This window comes from Poecilia mexicana, unplaced genomic scaffold (genome assembly GCF_051168715.1).
Source record: "Poecilia mexicana isolate PSO_F unplaced genomic scaffold, ASM5116871v1 scaffold_20, whole genome shotgun sequence".
Lineage (NCBI taxonomy): Eukaryota > Metazoa > Chordata > Actinopteri > Cyprinodontiformes > Poeciliidae > Poecilia > Poecilia mexicana.
Genome location: NW_028263389.1, coordinates 16,476,399 through 16,491,309, shown reverse-complemented (window position 1 = coordinate 16,491,309; position 14,911 = coordinate 16,476,399). Strand labels below are relative to the sequence as shown.

At 38.8% G+C, this 14,911-nt stretch overlaps 1 protein-coding gene across 1 annotated transcript in view; it reads left to right on the top strand.

The window, feature by feature from the left end:
• Positions 1–470: 470 nt before the first annotated feature.
• Positions 471–14,911, top strand: part of scrib (scribble planar cell polarity protein) — a 72,259-nt gene continuing 57,818 nt past the window's right edge. The window contains exon 1 of the mRNA XM_088001214.1: positions 471–1,512. Coding sequence (XP_087857340.1) covers positions 1,354–1,512 — 159 coding nt within the window. The 5' untranslated portion in view covers positions 471–1,353. The remainder of the gene's footprint in view (positions 1,513–14,911) is intronic.

Here is a 14,911-nt window from a genome sequence, read left to right as displayed (position 1 = left end):
AAGTCAGTGTTTTCCTTACGCCTGTAATAAACCATCATTTGATCCAGGTGCCTTAAACCAGGGAGAGAACTAAAACACGCAGGATGCCGGCCCTCGAGGACCGACTTTGGACACCCCTGGTTTAGATGATAATTGTTAGAACTAGTCGGAAAAAAGTTACACATTTTGCTTTATTTCACATTTGGGAATTTAAACATTAGACAAAAATATAATTTTTAAATGTCATACAACCGGTTTTGCATGCTTTTGACTTATTTATATTTTGTTTTACTTTTGGGAAATTATGAAAATATATCACACTGTGTATAATTAGCCTATAAAAACATGTTACTCTGATATTGAGATACTTTTGTGATCCAGTTTATTCAGAGGTATCGGTAAGTTGAAATACCTGATAAGGCCGCCAGGTGGCGGTGTAAAGCAACCTTGTGGCCTCTACTAAGGAGAAGCTAAGCGGCGGTGCTTCAGCCCGAGCCTAGCCCAGCCCCCCGCACACCAGACCGGCCTGCCTCAGCTCAACAGGGGAGGCAAGCGCGGCTGTTGCTGAAGCTCCTGCTCTCTCTGCTTGGATTCTACCACCCCTGGGGTCGGATGAACACCGTCTGGTCACTTTTTGTGACTTATTCTGGGATGTTGCTGCCACACACAGTCGTCCCGTGTTTTTTGTAGTTTTTATTAAAGCGCTGTCGGTTAACGGCAGCTCCGCCACAAAGACGTCCAGCCTCCTCCTAGCCGACGTTGGCTAACTGTGACTAGCTTCCTGAGGACGAACGCATCATTACGAGTTAATCTCCGCTGACTCGTTTGGCGTAAGCCGCTTGGTCATAGCTGTTTATCTATAACTCTGTGACTAAAGTGGATGCTTTCAGTCGCCCACCCATGACTGCGGCGGATAGGGCAGCGTTTCGCGACGCGGGGTGTTCGGAAGATTGATTTTCAGTTAGCCTCGGTTGAGGAGCTTCGGGCTGCTTCGGGGGATGTTGGCGGCGGCGGTAGCAAAACAAGCTAACGTCGGTTGCTCCGTGTGAAGGAGGGGAGTGTAAGAAAGTGAGGCAACACTTCAAGCCCATCCGTGAGGAGCTTAATTTCCTTCATGTTTGGTTAAATTCCGGATTGGATGTCGCTGGGAGGATCCCGACAATTTTCAAACAGAACCGGACACGGAATATACATCAGAAACAGATCGAAGGGATTATTTTTGTGCTTCTTCAGGTGGATTTCGGCCTCCTACTCTGGATCATTGAAGGAACAAATTAGGTGTTTTGACACTGACTTAACCTCCCTCTCCCGCTGCACCCTCTAATGCGGAGATCTTAGTAGCACCGGCATCCAAATCCCCTTAGGCGGCCGGACATGCTGAAGTGTATCCCCCTGTGGCGCTGCAATCGCCACGTCGAGTCGGTGGACAAGCGCCACTGCAACCTGCAGACTGTCCCCGATGAGATCTTTCGCTACAGCCGCAGTCTGGAGGAACTTCTCCTCGATGCCAACCAACTCAAAGAGCTACCAAAGGTATGCTTGGTGTCTTTGCGTGTTCATTCATTTACCACCGCTTCAGTTTCTCACAGTTCACCTGTTTAAAATCAGAGGTCACTTTGCAGGTGAAACAATCAGTGACACACCCCAGCAAATCACATGACATTTTCCTTACTTTCATCAGGTGGCTTCTGTTTTGTTTGGTAAACTTCGACCATTTTGCCCTCTACATATGCACGGTTTTTACTCAAATTAGCATTCATACCCCTTGAACTTTGTCACAACTACCAACTGCTATATGTTTTGACTGGAGTTTGTGTTATAAAAAGGACAACGCGGCACATAAAGTACAATGATTTTAATGCTTCAACACACCTCATTCAAGTAATTAGATCATTGGCAGGACTCCATAGAGCTTAACTACATTCTGATGAGATGATTCACCCATATTGGACCAGAGGAGCCCTTCAATGGTGTTGTGGTTTAGATAAAAGCATAATTGTGTGCTAGGAGACCTAGTCAAAGACCAAACCTAAATTGTAATGCTTTCTGCTGAGCTGCAGCTTGTACTTGCTGCTGTAAAATATACATTTTAAGCTAAAAGAAAAACACTTTCTAGATGCACAAAAATAGTTTAGACAAAAGTTTTTATAGTGCCAAATAATTTAAAATTCCTATGAAAATTGCTGGAATTTGTAGGTTCTCATTGTGTAATTTATTTTTGGTCAAACTTACCAAGAGCTATTCGGGTGTGTGTGGACCTGCATGTTGCAGATTCCTGACATTTCAGTCTTTTATACCTAATGGTCAGAAACCATGTCACCAGTGCAAATGGTGTTGCTTGGGTTGCCTTCAGTTGAAATCTGAAGAAATATTTGTCTGTTGGCAACATTTTTTTTTGTCCAAGACAATCTAAAAAGCAACAAAATAATCTTAAAAAAACACCAAGATCTTGGCAAAAAATAAACAAAACCAAAAAACAGTAAAGCTTTCTAAAAACCAAAAATCTGAGACGACACTGAAAAATCTGTTTTCATTTGAATTCAAAAATACTTTATTTATCCCAAATTGATGATAAATGTTGAAACTCAATTTCCAAGTATCTTCATGTAGTTGTTGTGGATGGTGATGCTGTGGACACGAAGGAGCTCCAGTAGCAGACAGTCTGACAACAAATCTGAAGAGCCCTCTGACTTAAGACTGATGTATGACTGTCATGACCTGCTAACAGCTAAATATCCAGGCAGTAGAGATTATATAATTCCACAGTGACATTTTCTGGATGACACCATCAGTTGTTGACAAGCACTGCTAATCCACCTCATTTGCTTTTGCCACTCCTCTTCAAATCTGGCTGTACGGTTAGAAAGAGACATTGGAGTCGGGAATATGATTGATAGCAGAAATAGTTTGAACTATTTCCTCCTTTTCTACTTCTCTGGGATTTGAAGTTGTAGTTCAGGTGTTACTTGAGCTTTTGAGAGGCTAACCAACTGCTCCAAGCTGTAAAAACAATATCTTGTTGCCATGGTTATGTATCATAACAATCTGAAAGTAAGAGCAAAAAATGCTTCCAGCCTCACTAAGGGAATAATTGTCCAAAGATGCAACACCTCAACCAGAAAATGAACAGAAATCAACAAAAATAACAAATCAAAAGTTGAGTAAGAGCTACTGCAATATGCAGCCACATCCAATACAAACACCTGTGAGTTTGGTGGCATGTCAAAGCCCTTGTATTTTCTGAGGTGGGATGTGTTATGAAAAGCTGATAACTCAAACTTCTCGCTTGAAAAAAGGAGCATTCTTCTCCCCGAGGATGTTGAATATAATCATTTTTGATGTTTCTGACAAACCAAAGCAGCTGGTACGAATCTACCAGTGGATTGGGTTCTGTGTTATAGGCATGTGCGGAATGACGTGCAAAGCTTTCGCCACACACATCAATACAATTTGAAACATGTCAAAAGTTCTCTGTGCTCCATGTCAGTTTATTTTAAGAGAAGGCCTGCTGTTATGTCTGCATTCCCATAGCGCTGTACAGACTTTGGGAATGAAACAATTGTTTTTATTTAGTTCAGAGCATTGTTCACCTCCAGGACAATGCGCTGTCTGTGTTTGGGATCCGGCATGAAGGCTGAATGGACAGACTGGCCGGTTGCAGACCCTGCCACTCTCTCACATTTCATGGCTTTAGCTTTGTGCTGAAAGGGACAAGTGGCACATTTGCTAATGAAGATTGTTAACACTTTAAGGTCAGCTGAGTGTAAAACAAGTGTTGGCAAAGGACTCCCTTCTTTGAGTCCTTCACAAAGGAGCTGTTTTTTCTTCTTGTGGTAGACATTTATGACTCTTCATTCTTCTGTTCTGCAGATGTTTGGTCTCTGAAGCTTCAGCTTATTGCGCAAAAATTACACCAACGCTTAATTTAGTCTAGAGTCAACTGTAATATTTTTGGTTTTTCTGTTTTATTTAAGGAAGTTTGTAGATGTACATTAACAAACCTCCTTCTACAACCAGCCACATCTCATAAAAAACCTCCAAAGGAACACTTGAAACTTCCTGGACATTGATCCCGACGGTCTGTTTCCAGCTGTTGCTGTGGAATTTGATTGAAGTACTTTCACATAACACTTGCTTCCATGGATTTTACTACCTGTCCCGTTGTCAACACAGATGCAATACACACAAGGTATTTAGATATTCCAGACTGAAATTAATTACTTTTTTTACAGGGTGAGCCAAATGATGTTAGGATTTGATAGCTATTGACTTCCTCCTGCTCTTTTTCAAACTGAATTTGAAGGTTTATTTATATTTATGCCTCTCACAATAAATAGTCCCAGGTATTATTGCAATAAATGATATTATCATTTTTAGATAATTTTTGTCTAATGTACTATTAGTAATGGTATATTAATGCAAGAGCACCCTTTCAAAGATAAAAAAAGAAAAGTTGGCACTGACACTGGAAAACATAATATCCAAAATAAACATAATAACCAAAACAAAAATAATTCAAACTGATTGTGAAGTCTCTGTAACCAAAATTTATCAATCATTCTCTTCAGATAGAGAAAACAGGCAAAAGATCCGGTTAGGACATTTGTAAAATAAAAGTGTAAACTGACTACTTAATACTGGGTATGAAATGTTTTCAGATTTTTAAAAATGGAATGATTTTCTTCAACAATTGTTCAAATGGGAGTTATGAAGCTTATTTTAATTGCTTTATTTAACCAATTGATTTGTTGTTTATTTTGATAGGCTTTTTATTTTCACTTTTGTTTATTTTGCTTTTGCTACAGCTGGAAAGAAGGATTTCATTCATGCCAATCCTTCCTTAAAGTCTTGTCTTTTTACAGGTTCCTTGTCTAAAGCCTTTATAGAAATACATGCCATAAAATTTGTTATAAACTTAAATCGGTTTGGTCCAAAATTGAGCTAATTTGGACATGTAAAATGTATTGAGGCCCTATTCGGTACTTGGTCTAAAACCAAGTCTGTCGTCGGTAGGTCTGTCACGATAACAACTTTAGCTGGACGATAATTTTTTCCAGAAGTTATTGCGATAAGCGATAATATTGTTTTACGTAGTATAATGGTAATGGCAAGATGATAATGCAAGAACACATTCCAAGTGAGTAAGCTTTCCATTTTAATGATCATTTAAGAGTTTAACTGTAAGACTTTTTACATATCCAAAATAAATGAACAACAAATAAGATGAATTTTGAAGTCTTTGTAAAAATAAATTGTCCTTCAAAAAAGAGACCAAAGCACCAAACTGAAGACTTTTATCTTTCAGTTTTTGGTAGAAAGAGGGAGAAAAAAAGAAATTATGCCAATAGAAATTGAGTTTGTTTTAATTTATCATGCAATTAATTGATTTATTGATCATTGTGACAGGTCTAGTTGTCCATAGAGTCTTTGTTTCCGGACTCTGTGACATTCTAGCACGGACAGCTAACCAGCCTCGTCTCTGTGGAGAGCTTTCTTTTCTTTTTTTTTTTTTTCAAACAGTGGATGTAAATTCACAGTGACAGACTGTCTTCTATGGTCTCAGGAAATGTGTAGCGTGCAGACACAAAGCGTATGGGCCCTCGGAGTTGGAGGGGCTGCAGCGTTGGGGGTCAGGCCCATGCAGAGTTTAGGGCACTAGTGCTGACTGTACAACGAGTGGCATTACCGTCACAAGCTCATTACAAAGCGCCTGAGTGCCTCTGCATAGCTGTGTGGCCCTTTACTGTGTCACTGTGCATTCCAGTCAGCGGTGAGCCCAGAGCCCCAGATATTTTTGGATGCCAACCCGACGTCCCTGTTTTGTTCATCAGCTCATCTTACACGTGAACAAACCAGCATTATATGGCGCTTGTCGGCTGCGCCTCCACGTCGAACATATGTCACAGACAGGGAGTTAGCCGGCTCGCATACAAACCGTCTCTGCTCTGGGATGAATTCAGCAGTAGACTGACCAGTCAGGCAGGTACAGTTTCCATCACAGGGGCAGGTTTGTTTCAAAAAATGCTGCCATTGCATTTAAAAGGAAGTAAACTGGTGACTTGTTTTCAATGCATACAACAAAACGCAACAATGATGTAAGGTAGCAGTGTGGTTCTGTGGGTGGATTGTTCTAGATAGAGATGGCAAGGGTTTAACATGGTGAACAGATGGAGATTTAAACATCCTGATCGTTTCTTAGGTTTGCTCTGCCTCACCCCTGCTGCACTGCTTACTGACCTCAGATAATGCTGCTTAAATAATGTCTCCTTTTCTAAATATAAAACACTTGTAATCTCGTTGAATGCTTTAACAACTACGTTGTGAAATGAAACTTTTATCAAGCTCTCGGATAGTTTGGTAAATAATCTGATTCTTTTCAGTAATTTTCTTATTTTGTACCGCTAAAGTCGAAAGTTATAATTTAGAGCCTGGATTAGGGGCTCTAAATTAGGGGTGATATGCACTTGGTTTTACACAATATTTTGTGTTAATATTGTGATAACTCTAAAAGTGTTGATAAGAACTATTGCTTCTCTTTTAGGTAACTGTGACGGCATGACGCAGCAATCATGACTTCACAGCACAAATATGTGCTTGAAAAACAAACCCATTTGTAATGTGCTTCTTTAGGACACATGTCAGATAAAGAAGTGTGATTTGTGTCATATGTGCAAATAAAAACAGTGGAGAAAATGATAAAACTAACAATCCTGACAATACAGACAATTTATTTTTTAGTTCATTAATTGTACAATAAATCACAATTCGTATAAGAAATGTATCACATTAAATGATTAAAAAAATGCAATAAATACTTATCTATGTATATTAGTATTAAAGAGCAGCAACATAGTATGTATTTAGGACACCCACCTTGTATGTCATACCACAGATTATGCTAAATAAGAAAGGCAGGAAATAACTGCAACGAACACACTGTGTTTAATCAAAGTAAGATCTGGATGTTGGATAATTAATTTCCTTTTCCAGCTGGGGACTGACCGTTTCTTTACCTGTACCACCTGCCCAAACTTTTCTAATAAAGAAACAGTGACAGTATGTAAATGAAGTTAAAACTACTCGGTGTTTATTATTCCCAAAGGACACAATAATTTATTTGCAGTTAACTCGTACATTTCAGCAGTTGATTTAGTGCAAAATACACAATTTAGGGCATGGATTTGTGTTCACACATATCCACGGAGGATTTCCACAAATATCTTTGACGTTTTGGAAAGAAGAGCTGTTTAACTGCTGCCCGCCCCACTTGTCTTGTGCTTTCATTAACCATTTTTGTTATTGAGCGCCCTCTAAGTTTTTGGATGCTTTTGCAATTTAGCTCTACCTCAGAGATCATGTTGAGCAGAAGGAAATAATCTTTTTAGCCATTCCAGAGTCCCATGACGAGTTACAAAGAGATCCTTTCAACAGTTTGATCCACCTCCCTCCCTCTGCCCCCACATCCAGTGTATCCAGTGTCTCAGCTCTTCATGTTTCCCCTGTATTCTAACATGATTCAGGATTAGTTTTAAGGTTGTTTTTTTTATTAGTTTCTACTGAACCCGATTGTTTTTGAAGGAACCTTGTGGACTGCAGGTGCAGTAGCCTGCAGCTAAATCCAGCTTCAGCTCCAACATGGCCCCTACTAGCTTATCTACCTGCTCTTACCTTTTCTTTTGTTGATCAAGGAGCAAGCCCGCGTCGGGTGTGTCCACATGTGCCTTTGCGGAACAGGTTTTAGGTGTGTTTACTCAGTACTATTTCCACCGAAACGTCTGTGTGCGATTAAGGTTGAATGAACATTGCAGGTTTTCTCGCGTATTTGCCAGAACTAGAGCAAAACAGAAGGTGCCGTAATGAAGAGGCTTGTACAGTTTTGACACATTTCCTAGCAGCACCTTTAGATAAGATGGATGTGTGCATGATAAATAGGAAGGATGACTGTGCAGCCTGGTTAATCCTCAGCTGTCGGTACGTTCTGCTGTCAGATCTGTGACTAAAGGGCAGATTAGGGCTTCACCTGGCCGTGAAAACGACTCCGATCGCCACGGTTCTGACCCCTGTGTTCGTGCCAGCATGCTCCAGCGTACCGCTTCCTCTGGGATCTACTTTCTATGGGTCCTTTTTTTCCTCAAGATAAAAATCAGAGCGTTTTTTTTTCTTCTTCTTGATTTAGTCTCTTGTGTGGGGTCAAGAATACATGCTGCACATGTCTTGCTATTGTTTACCCAAGCTTTGTCAAGTGTATTGAAATATGGCCAACAGCAGTCAGGATACAGAGGGACTGTTGCTATAATTTATCATTAACTTAAAATAGTTCTTGGTAGAACCAAGGTACTTCATGTTGAGCGCTCTCTCCAGTGACTAGCTGATCTAGGCTAATGCAGAAGACAAAGTGCACCTGTCACTACCCTCTCTGCAGTTAAAAACCACATATCTTATCTCTGTTCTCCTCCTCTTATCTTTTAGTAATACAATTTGAAACCAAAACTATTCTTGGTCAAGCTCCAGCAAAACAACTCTTTGTGTCACCATTTTTAAAAAATCCCTTCCTGTTGTTCCGATTGTGAGAAAACAACAAAAAAAACAACTTCTGTAATCAACCAAAAGGAAGCAGATTGAGGACTGAAAGGTCCACGATCGAGCTGCAGCGAGAGAGATCTGTTTCTTTTAGATTCGAGAGCACATTCAGCAGGTTTCTTTGTCTGAACTGATGACCAGCTGGTCTCACATCCTGCCAGCCCCCTCCTCCCCTTAACAGGAGGGACAGACGGATTGAAAGGAGGTGCGTATGTGGATAGGAGATTTTATAGCACTGAAGGGGTTTTGGAGGAAGATTTCCAATGCAAACCATTGGATTAAAAAAAGTGATCTGGATTCATTTATCCATAATGTTCTGTTGCATTTGTCCATCCATGAACACTGGAGCTTGGCCTGACAACAAATGACCAGTTGACAGAATCAACTGGAGAGACGTAATGCCAATATCTATAAGAAGACATGTTTAATAATATGGATTATTTCCCCAGAAAATGGGTAAATGTGTGATTACTGATCAACGTTTCCTTATAATAAGAGTGATGGCTGGCGTATGTTTTGAACTCTTTATAAAGAAAAAAACCTTATTAGCTCTCTTTCTGCCAACTGACCATTAGTCTACAGCAACAGATGGGGGAGGGAGAATACCAGAGAAAACTTAAATTATTCCCACACTTTGTCTTCAATCTCATAAAAGGGATTTTAAAACATAAGAACCAGTTTTGAAACATTTTTAAACCTTAATATGACGTTCTGGCGTCTACCAGTAGCAGGAATGGTTATTTCTTGACTGTAATGAAGATGAATCATATTTTTTTTCTTTTGCTGACCTGTGTAAACTTGTCACCTCCCTTCCTTGTGCACTCTGGCCTGAGACGAAACCCTCAAAGGTAAACACAGAGGCAAAGCTGTAGTGAATAATTGATGGCTGCCTTGGCGGTGGCAGCTGTTTGCAGTAAGGTTGAGTTTGTGGCCTCTGGATCACAGTGATAGGGTTGGAGACCTGTCTGCTAGAGTTTAGCACATGACAGAAAATACTGAACAAGATTCTTTCTTTTTCTTTTTGCTTCAATATTTTATTTATTTTTTTACTTTTCGATCATCACAGAAAATTTCAAGTGCAATCTCTGTGTAATCATTGATAGCTGTAACAACACTCTAGTGAAAATGTTTCTGAATAAAGAAAACTCAAGCTTGACTATTTTTAGCCATTTAACAATGAAGTAAGATGAATCACACAAGTTATAGGAAACAATCTGAACTAAATCTGCTGTTCATGTAAGACATGAGAAGACAAGAAAGCAAAACTATGCAAATAACAGTTCTGCTGTTTTTTATTTTCTCAAATACTGTTGGCATCTTTTTTATATTTTATTGTTTTTACAGAAATCAGAGTCAACTTAATCTCATGGAGCATTTCTAAAGAACGGTAATACAAACTTCAAGGATCTCTACCTACAGAGAACAGTTATTTACTCATTGGTTAGCGAGATAAATAATATCTTGTGAAGAATTTTGTTTCATTTTGCCCAAAAAAATTACCATAGTTTCTTTTTAACATTGGTAAAGATAGAATGCTGGTATTAATAAATATTCTTGCTGCTGCTAATCTTGAAATGTGGAGCAGCTGAATTCAGCCACCATGTTTGTTTGGACGAAGCTGCTGTTCTGGACCTTTTGGTCCTTTGAGGCTGATCCGTTTGGGGTGCTGGTGTCCCTGCGGAGGAATAGGTCATCCAGGATGGCTTACAAACCAACCACAAACAAATGCTCTCTTTATCTGCTGGCCGCAGACAATCATTGGAGGCCGTTATCGCTCCACAACCTGATAGCCTTCACATCCTCAGGCTATGCAACAGCACCACTGATTTTTAGATGAGTCATATTCTGTCACCTGTAGCTCTCTTATCTCTGTCCAATTTGCGTTTTACAATTGAATCCAGCTAACAGATACGACCCATTCAACAGGTTGTAGTGAAACTTGTAGCTGATTCACTCAGTTCCCTCTTGATTTGCTCAACAGTGAACACTTCGGTGCTGTTCTGCTTTTTTTTTTTTTTTTAAGTTTGTTTTTGAGGGAATCTTTACGTCTGAGCTGCTCTCATTGGCAGATTTATGTCAGATCTTTTTTTTGTGTATGTGTGTGGGCAGTTTATGAACTCTGTCACCACCTCAGTCGGGGCGAGCCTGATTTGTTGACGTCTGTGCATTTCTTGTTGATTTTCCATCTGAGAGCAGGAAGCAGGAATAATCAAGTGAAGGGTGGAATGTCCTGCTATTTAGCTCAAAATCTTATTTTCTTCAGCATTTCAGGAACTCTTAATCCCAAGATTATAAGGCTGCAACCAGCAATTTTGAAAATTTATAATTTTATCGATTTACTCTACTGATTAGAAAGAAAACACATTCTACAAATTTTCATATAAGCTCTTCAGCTTTTTTTTTTATACAATATTAGAAATGCATTAAAAGATGCAAATGGACAAAATTTAATTCCAAGGTTTCCTTCCCCCAGAAAACTTGCTAAGCCCGGTTGTTGGGGCTTAGCAACCAGGAGACTGTCATGTTTTTGATTAAAAAAGTTTTTAAAAGTTGACAGGAAATTTTAAAATATCACTTGATAATTATGTGTTACTAGAAGATTGGAGGATTAATTTCTAAAAACCAACTATAAACTCTTAAAAAATGCAAACATAAAAAAAACAACTTAAATAAGCAAATCTAAGCCTGGTGGGGGCACAAGTAAAACCTGGTGGCCCACCTGGCTTATAATACTCTGGGGGTTTTACCCAAAACCAGGTGAAGTTTTGGGTAGAACATTTTGACAAACTAAATGTAGACACATTTATTGTACAATTATGTTTTTTCCTAACAAATGACCCTATTCTTTAAATCTGTGAACTCTAGTTAACGATTAATGAATTACTAAATTAGTTGATGATTATTTCTACAATTAATCCGATTAATTGTTTCAGCCCTACAAGCTTGATGGCGTACATTTGAGAAAAATTTGCTAATTTTGGTTGTACTGTCAAATTGATATAAAACAACTTCTTTTCCTGCAATCTTGTAAGATAAGGAACAAAATTATTTTATTTCTTATAAGTAATGTTATTACAGGATTCTAAAAGCTGTGATAAGAAGCAGTGAAATAAACCTGCAGCTGTGTTTAATGTTGTGACATTTGCATTTTACTTGACCTAAGTCACTGTTTGTTTTATTCCGGGAAATTTCTCTCGCTCATCCAAACCGGATTTTTTTACTCTTCACCCTCCTGTGTGACAGAAGAATAAAAAATGCTTGTTTTCCATGGAAAATGAGGAAAAAGTAATTTTAACCGAAATTCAACCTTAGAATGCTTGTGACTATTTTGAAATCATTTTGTTTTTGAGAATGAATTAACTCAAGGCTGTCACTGACTCGGTAATCATTTACAACTTATCTAAATTGTTCTGTTTTCTACTTCGCCTCATTATTGATTAAGTTATTGACTGGGATGTTTGCTATTTCCTGTTGTCATTAAACAGGCCAACAAGTGTGAGAAATGTTCCTCATAATAACTTTGGAAAGATTTTTTTTTAGATAGTTAGTTGTTATTCCTTCAATGTTAAAGTTGAAGGGCATCTCTAACCTACCAGATTTCTCTCTGTAAACTGTAGAAAGCTGTTTTAAAAACTCTTATTTATTTCTTGAATAAGCGATAAAGAGAATTGCTGCATCACTGAAGATCTGCTGCAGTAAAATCGTCCAGGTTAATGGGACAAAGAGAGTTTTATAAATAAAATGTGACCAAAAAGACTTGCTGCATTTTGCCTTTTATTCGTTTTTCACTTTTCCACACATTGGAAAGTCATGCACGACATCATGAGATATGTTTTGCTCTACAGAATCAAAAATAAATATGCCATTTAAGAGGGAAAAAAAAGTTCTGATTTGCTATTGTGTTAAATTGCTAAATTATTATATAAAGGAGCCTTAAGAAGAAGCTTCATGTGATGCATCATTACGTCAGTGACGATGATTTTCTGTTGGAAAACAGAAAATGTTTTAAATTTCTTGAGCACCTCATGTTAGCATAATGAACATGTTTAGCATGCCTGAAATTTGTCTTCCTTCTGTAATGACTTCCCCTCTGAGAAGTGTTGTCGGAAGAGAGTTTCCGATCCAGGATTTCTGGGTTCCTATTTCAGTTTTCTTGCTACAATTCAGCACACAAAATGTAAAATATACCAATCAAACTTTGTAGAGATTTTGTCTGTTCTTTTGGAAGTATGAACAGTTTTTTATTATGGTCATTTCCATGGAAATATTAGGAGTTTTGTGTGATTTTATTAGAGGGCTAATAGTTCTGACCGTAATCATAAATGCTTATATGAGATCAATATCTGATCACAATATAATCATTAAAATATCCACTTTTATTTGTGTTGCAGCAACCATGTTCGTGTTGCATTGATAACTGGCTAGCAAGTTCAGCTGTAGTTCTTTGTAATTTTTAAACAATCATATAAAACTACACGCATTCACGGTGTTAAACCCCAGAATTGTTGCTGATTTTTAATAACGCAGGTCATTTCGGACCACCTGTGTCTCTGCGTTGTGGTCATCCTTTTTGGACTCCAGTTTTCACAATGAGTCACGGTCCCGGTTGGTTAATGTGTTTTTGAACAAACACAATATGACACAGGCTGAATGTGCGGGATGTGGCACATGACTAGTTTTAGGCATTTAATAGAGAGGTGCTGATGGGTGAATATTTGTGTCTGTGACAGTGATGTCAACTGAAAGCCCAGCAGGAAGCTTTGGAGATAACAAAGACACACACACGCATGTTTGCCTCATGCTTGTGCCAACGACTATGAATAACAATCATAGTCCAATGTATTGGAAACGGTTTGGGCCATTCATTAATGCATCAGTACACTGGCAGTCAGCCCCTGGGGGGAGATGCATTTTTCGTCTCCAGTTCAGCCACCCTGGATGGCCTTTGTTTATTATTTTCTTCGCTCCTTTATTGTGTTTTAGTTTCAGCATTGAACCCATTTTGTGTTGTGTTGATGTAGTGACAACAGATCAGCCATGTCTGATAACTGATTGAGTAAGTGTGGAGAGACGGGGCATTGTTTACTGTAAATGCTTGGCTAATTTAACTCCAGGAATGGCTTTATTCCACAATGCAGCTCTTTGTTTTTGATTTTTCTATGCTTTCCGTTGTTCTAAGCCAGATATCTAGTGATATCTGATCAGTTTGGGAATTTTGTCAGGCTTGATAAATGCTCCAAAATATTACAAAACATGTAAATATTTAATTTACATTCACAGATGTAATGTGAAGTGTGAAGCTGTTAGGAGTATTTTGGTGTTCATTGTGGAAGTGGCTCTGCAGAACCGTGTTTCACTACCAAACATTCCTAGGAAATGCAGGCATGTCTGGAATCCCCAGGATTTTGCCCTGCCCTCTGGAACTTGAACTCAACCCTCTCTCTCACAAATACACATGCATATATTATGTCTTTCTAATTTGACAAGAATTTTGCATTGACATTCATTAATTTCCATATCCCAACCCTGACCTTTACCCTGAGCCTAACCTTTATCAGCACAGGCCTACTGAGCAACTGAGTTTAGGTTAGTCTAACCTAAACTCAGTTCACACCATAATTCCGAACACTATAACCGCACCACTTATGTGGACCAGACTTTGGGACCCATAAGCAACAGTGGGGACTCCTGTATCTTTAAAAGGTGAGAAATGCTAAAACACACACGCATGCACACATACACACACACACACACACACACACAAAACCCTGTTAGGAAAGCCCACCCAAAGGCAAATCCTGTTAGAACCTTGTCCTGATTCCCGCAGCTTCCCTCAGCTGAATTCTCTGGTTAATTAAGCTTAATTTTGGTCTTTTTTGTGTTAACTAAGACTGTTCATTTGGATGGCTTTTAATTAAGCTAGCCTGTGCTCCTCTGAGGCCTGAAACACAAATTGAAACGTTGGAACCAGATTTTTCTTAGCTCATTTTCAGATGGAGGTTATAGTCAGATAAAGACTGAGATTGTTTTCACACCAGGACTGATTTATTTTCTTCTTTTTCTTGCACAGAGTCCAGATACGGCTCATTTATTGAAAAATGTTGTGACTGATTGCACAGCAGGTTTGAGGGGCTAAAGAAACTATGCTGCTGTTCTTTGGCAATTTATTCAAACATACTTAGTTCTATATCAAATTTTTTATTAATCTTTCACCTAGTTTTTCCTGACCTGTCATTTTGCACTTGAAGGGTTTTCTTGGTGCACTTTATGCATCTTATGTAGAAGCTCACATAAACCTAATTGGGGCTAATTAAGACATTTTATGGCCATGTTCACACAGCAAGTCTCGATT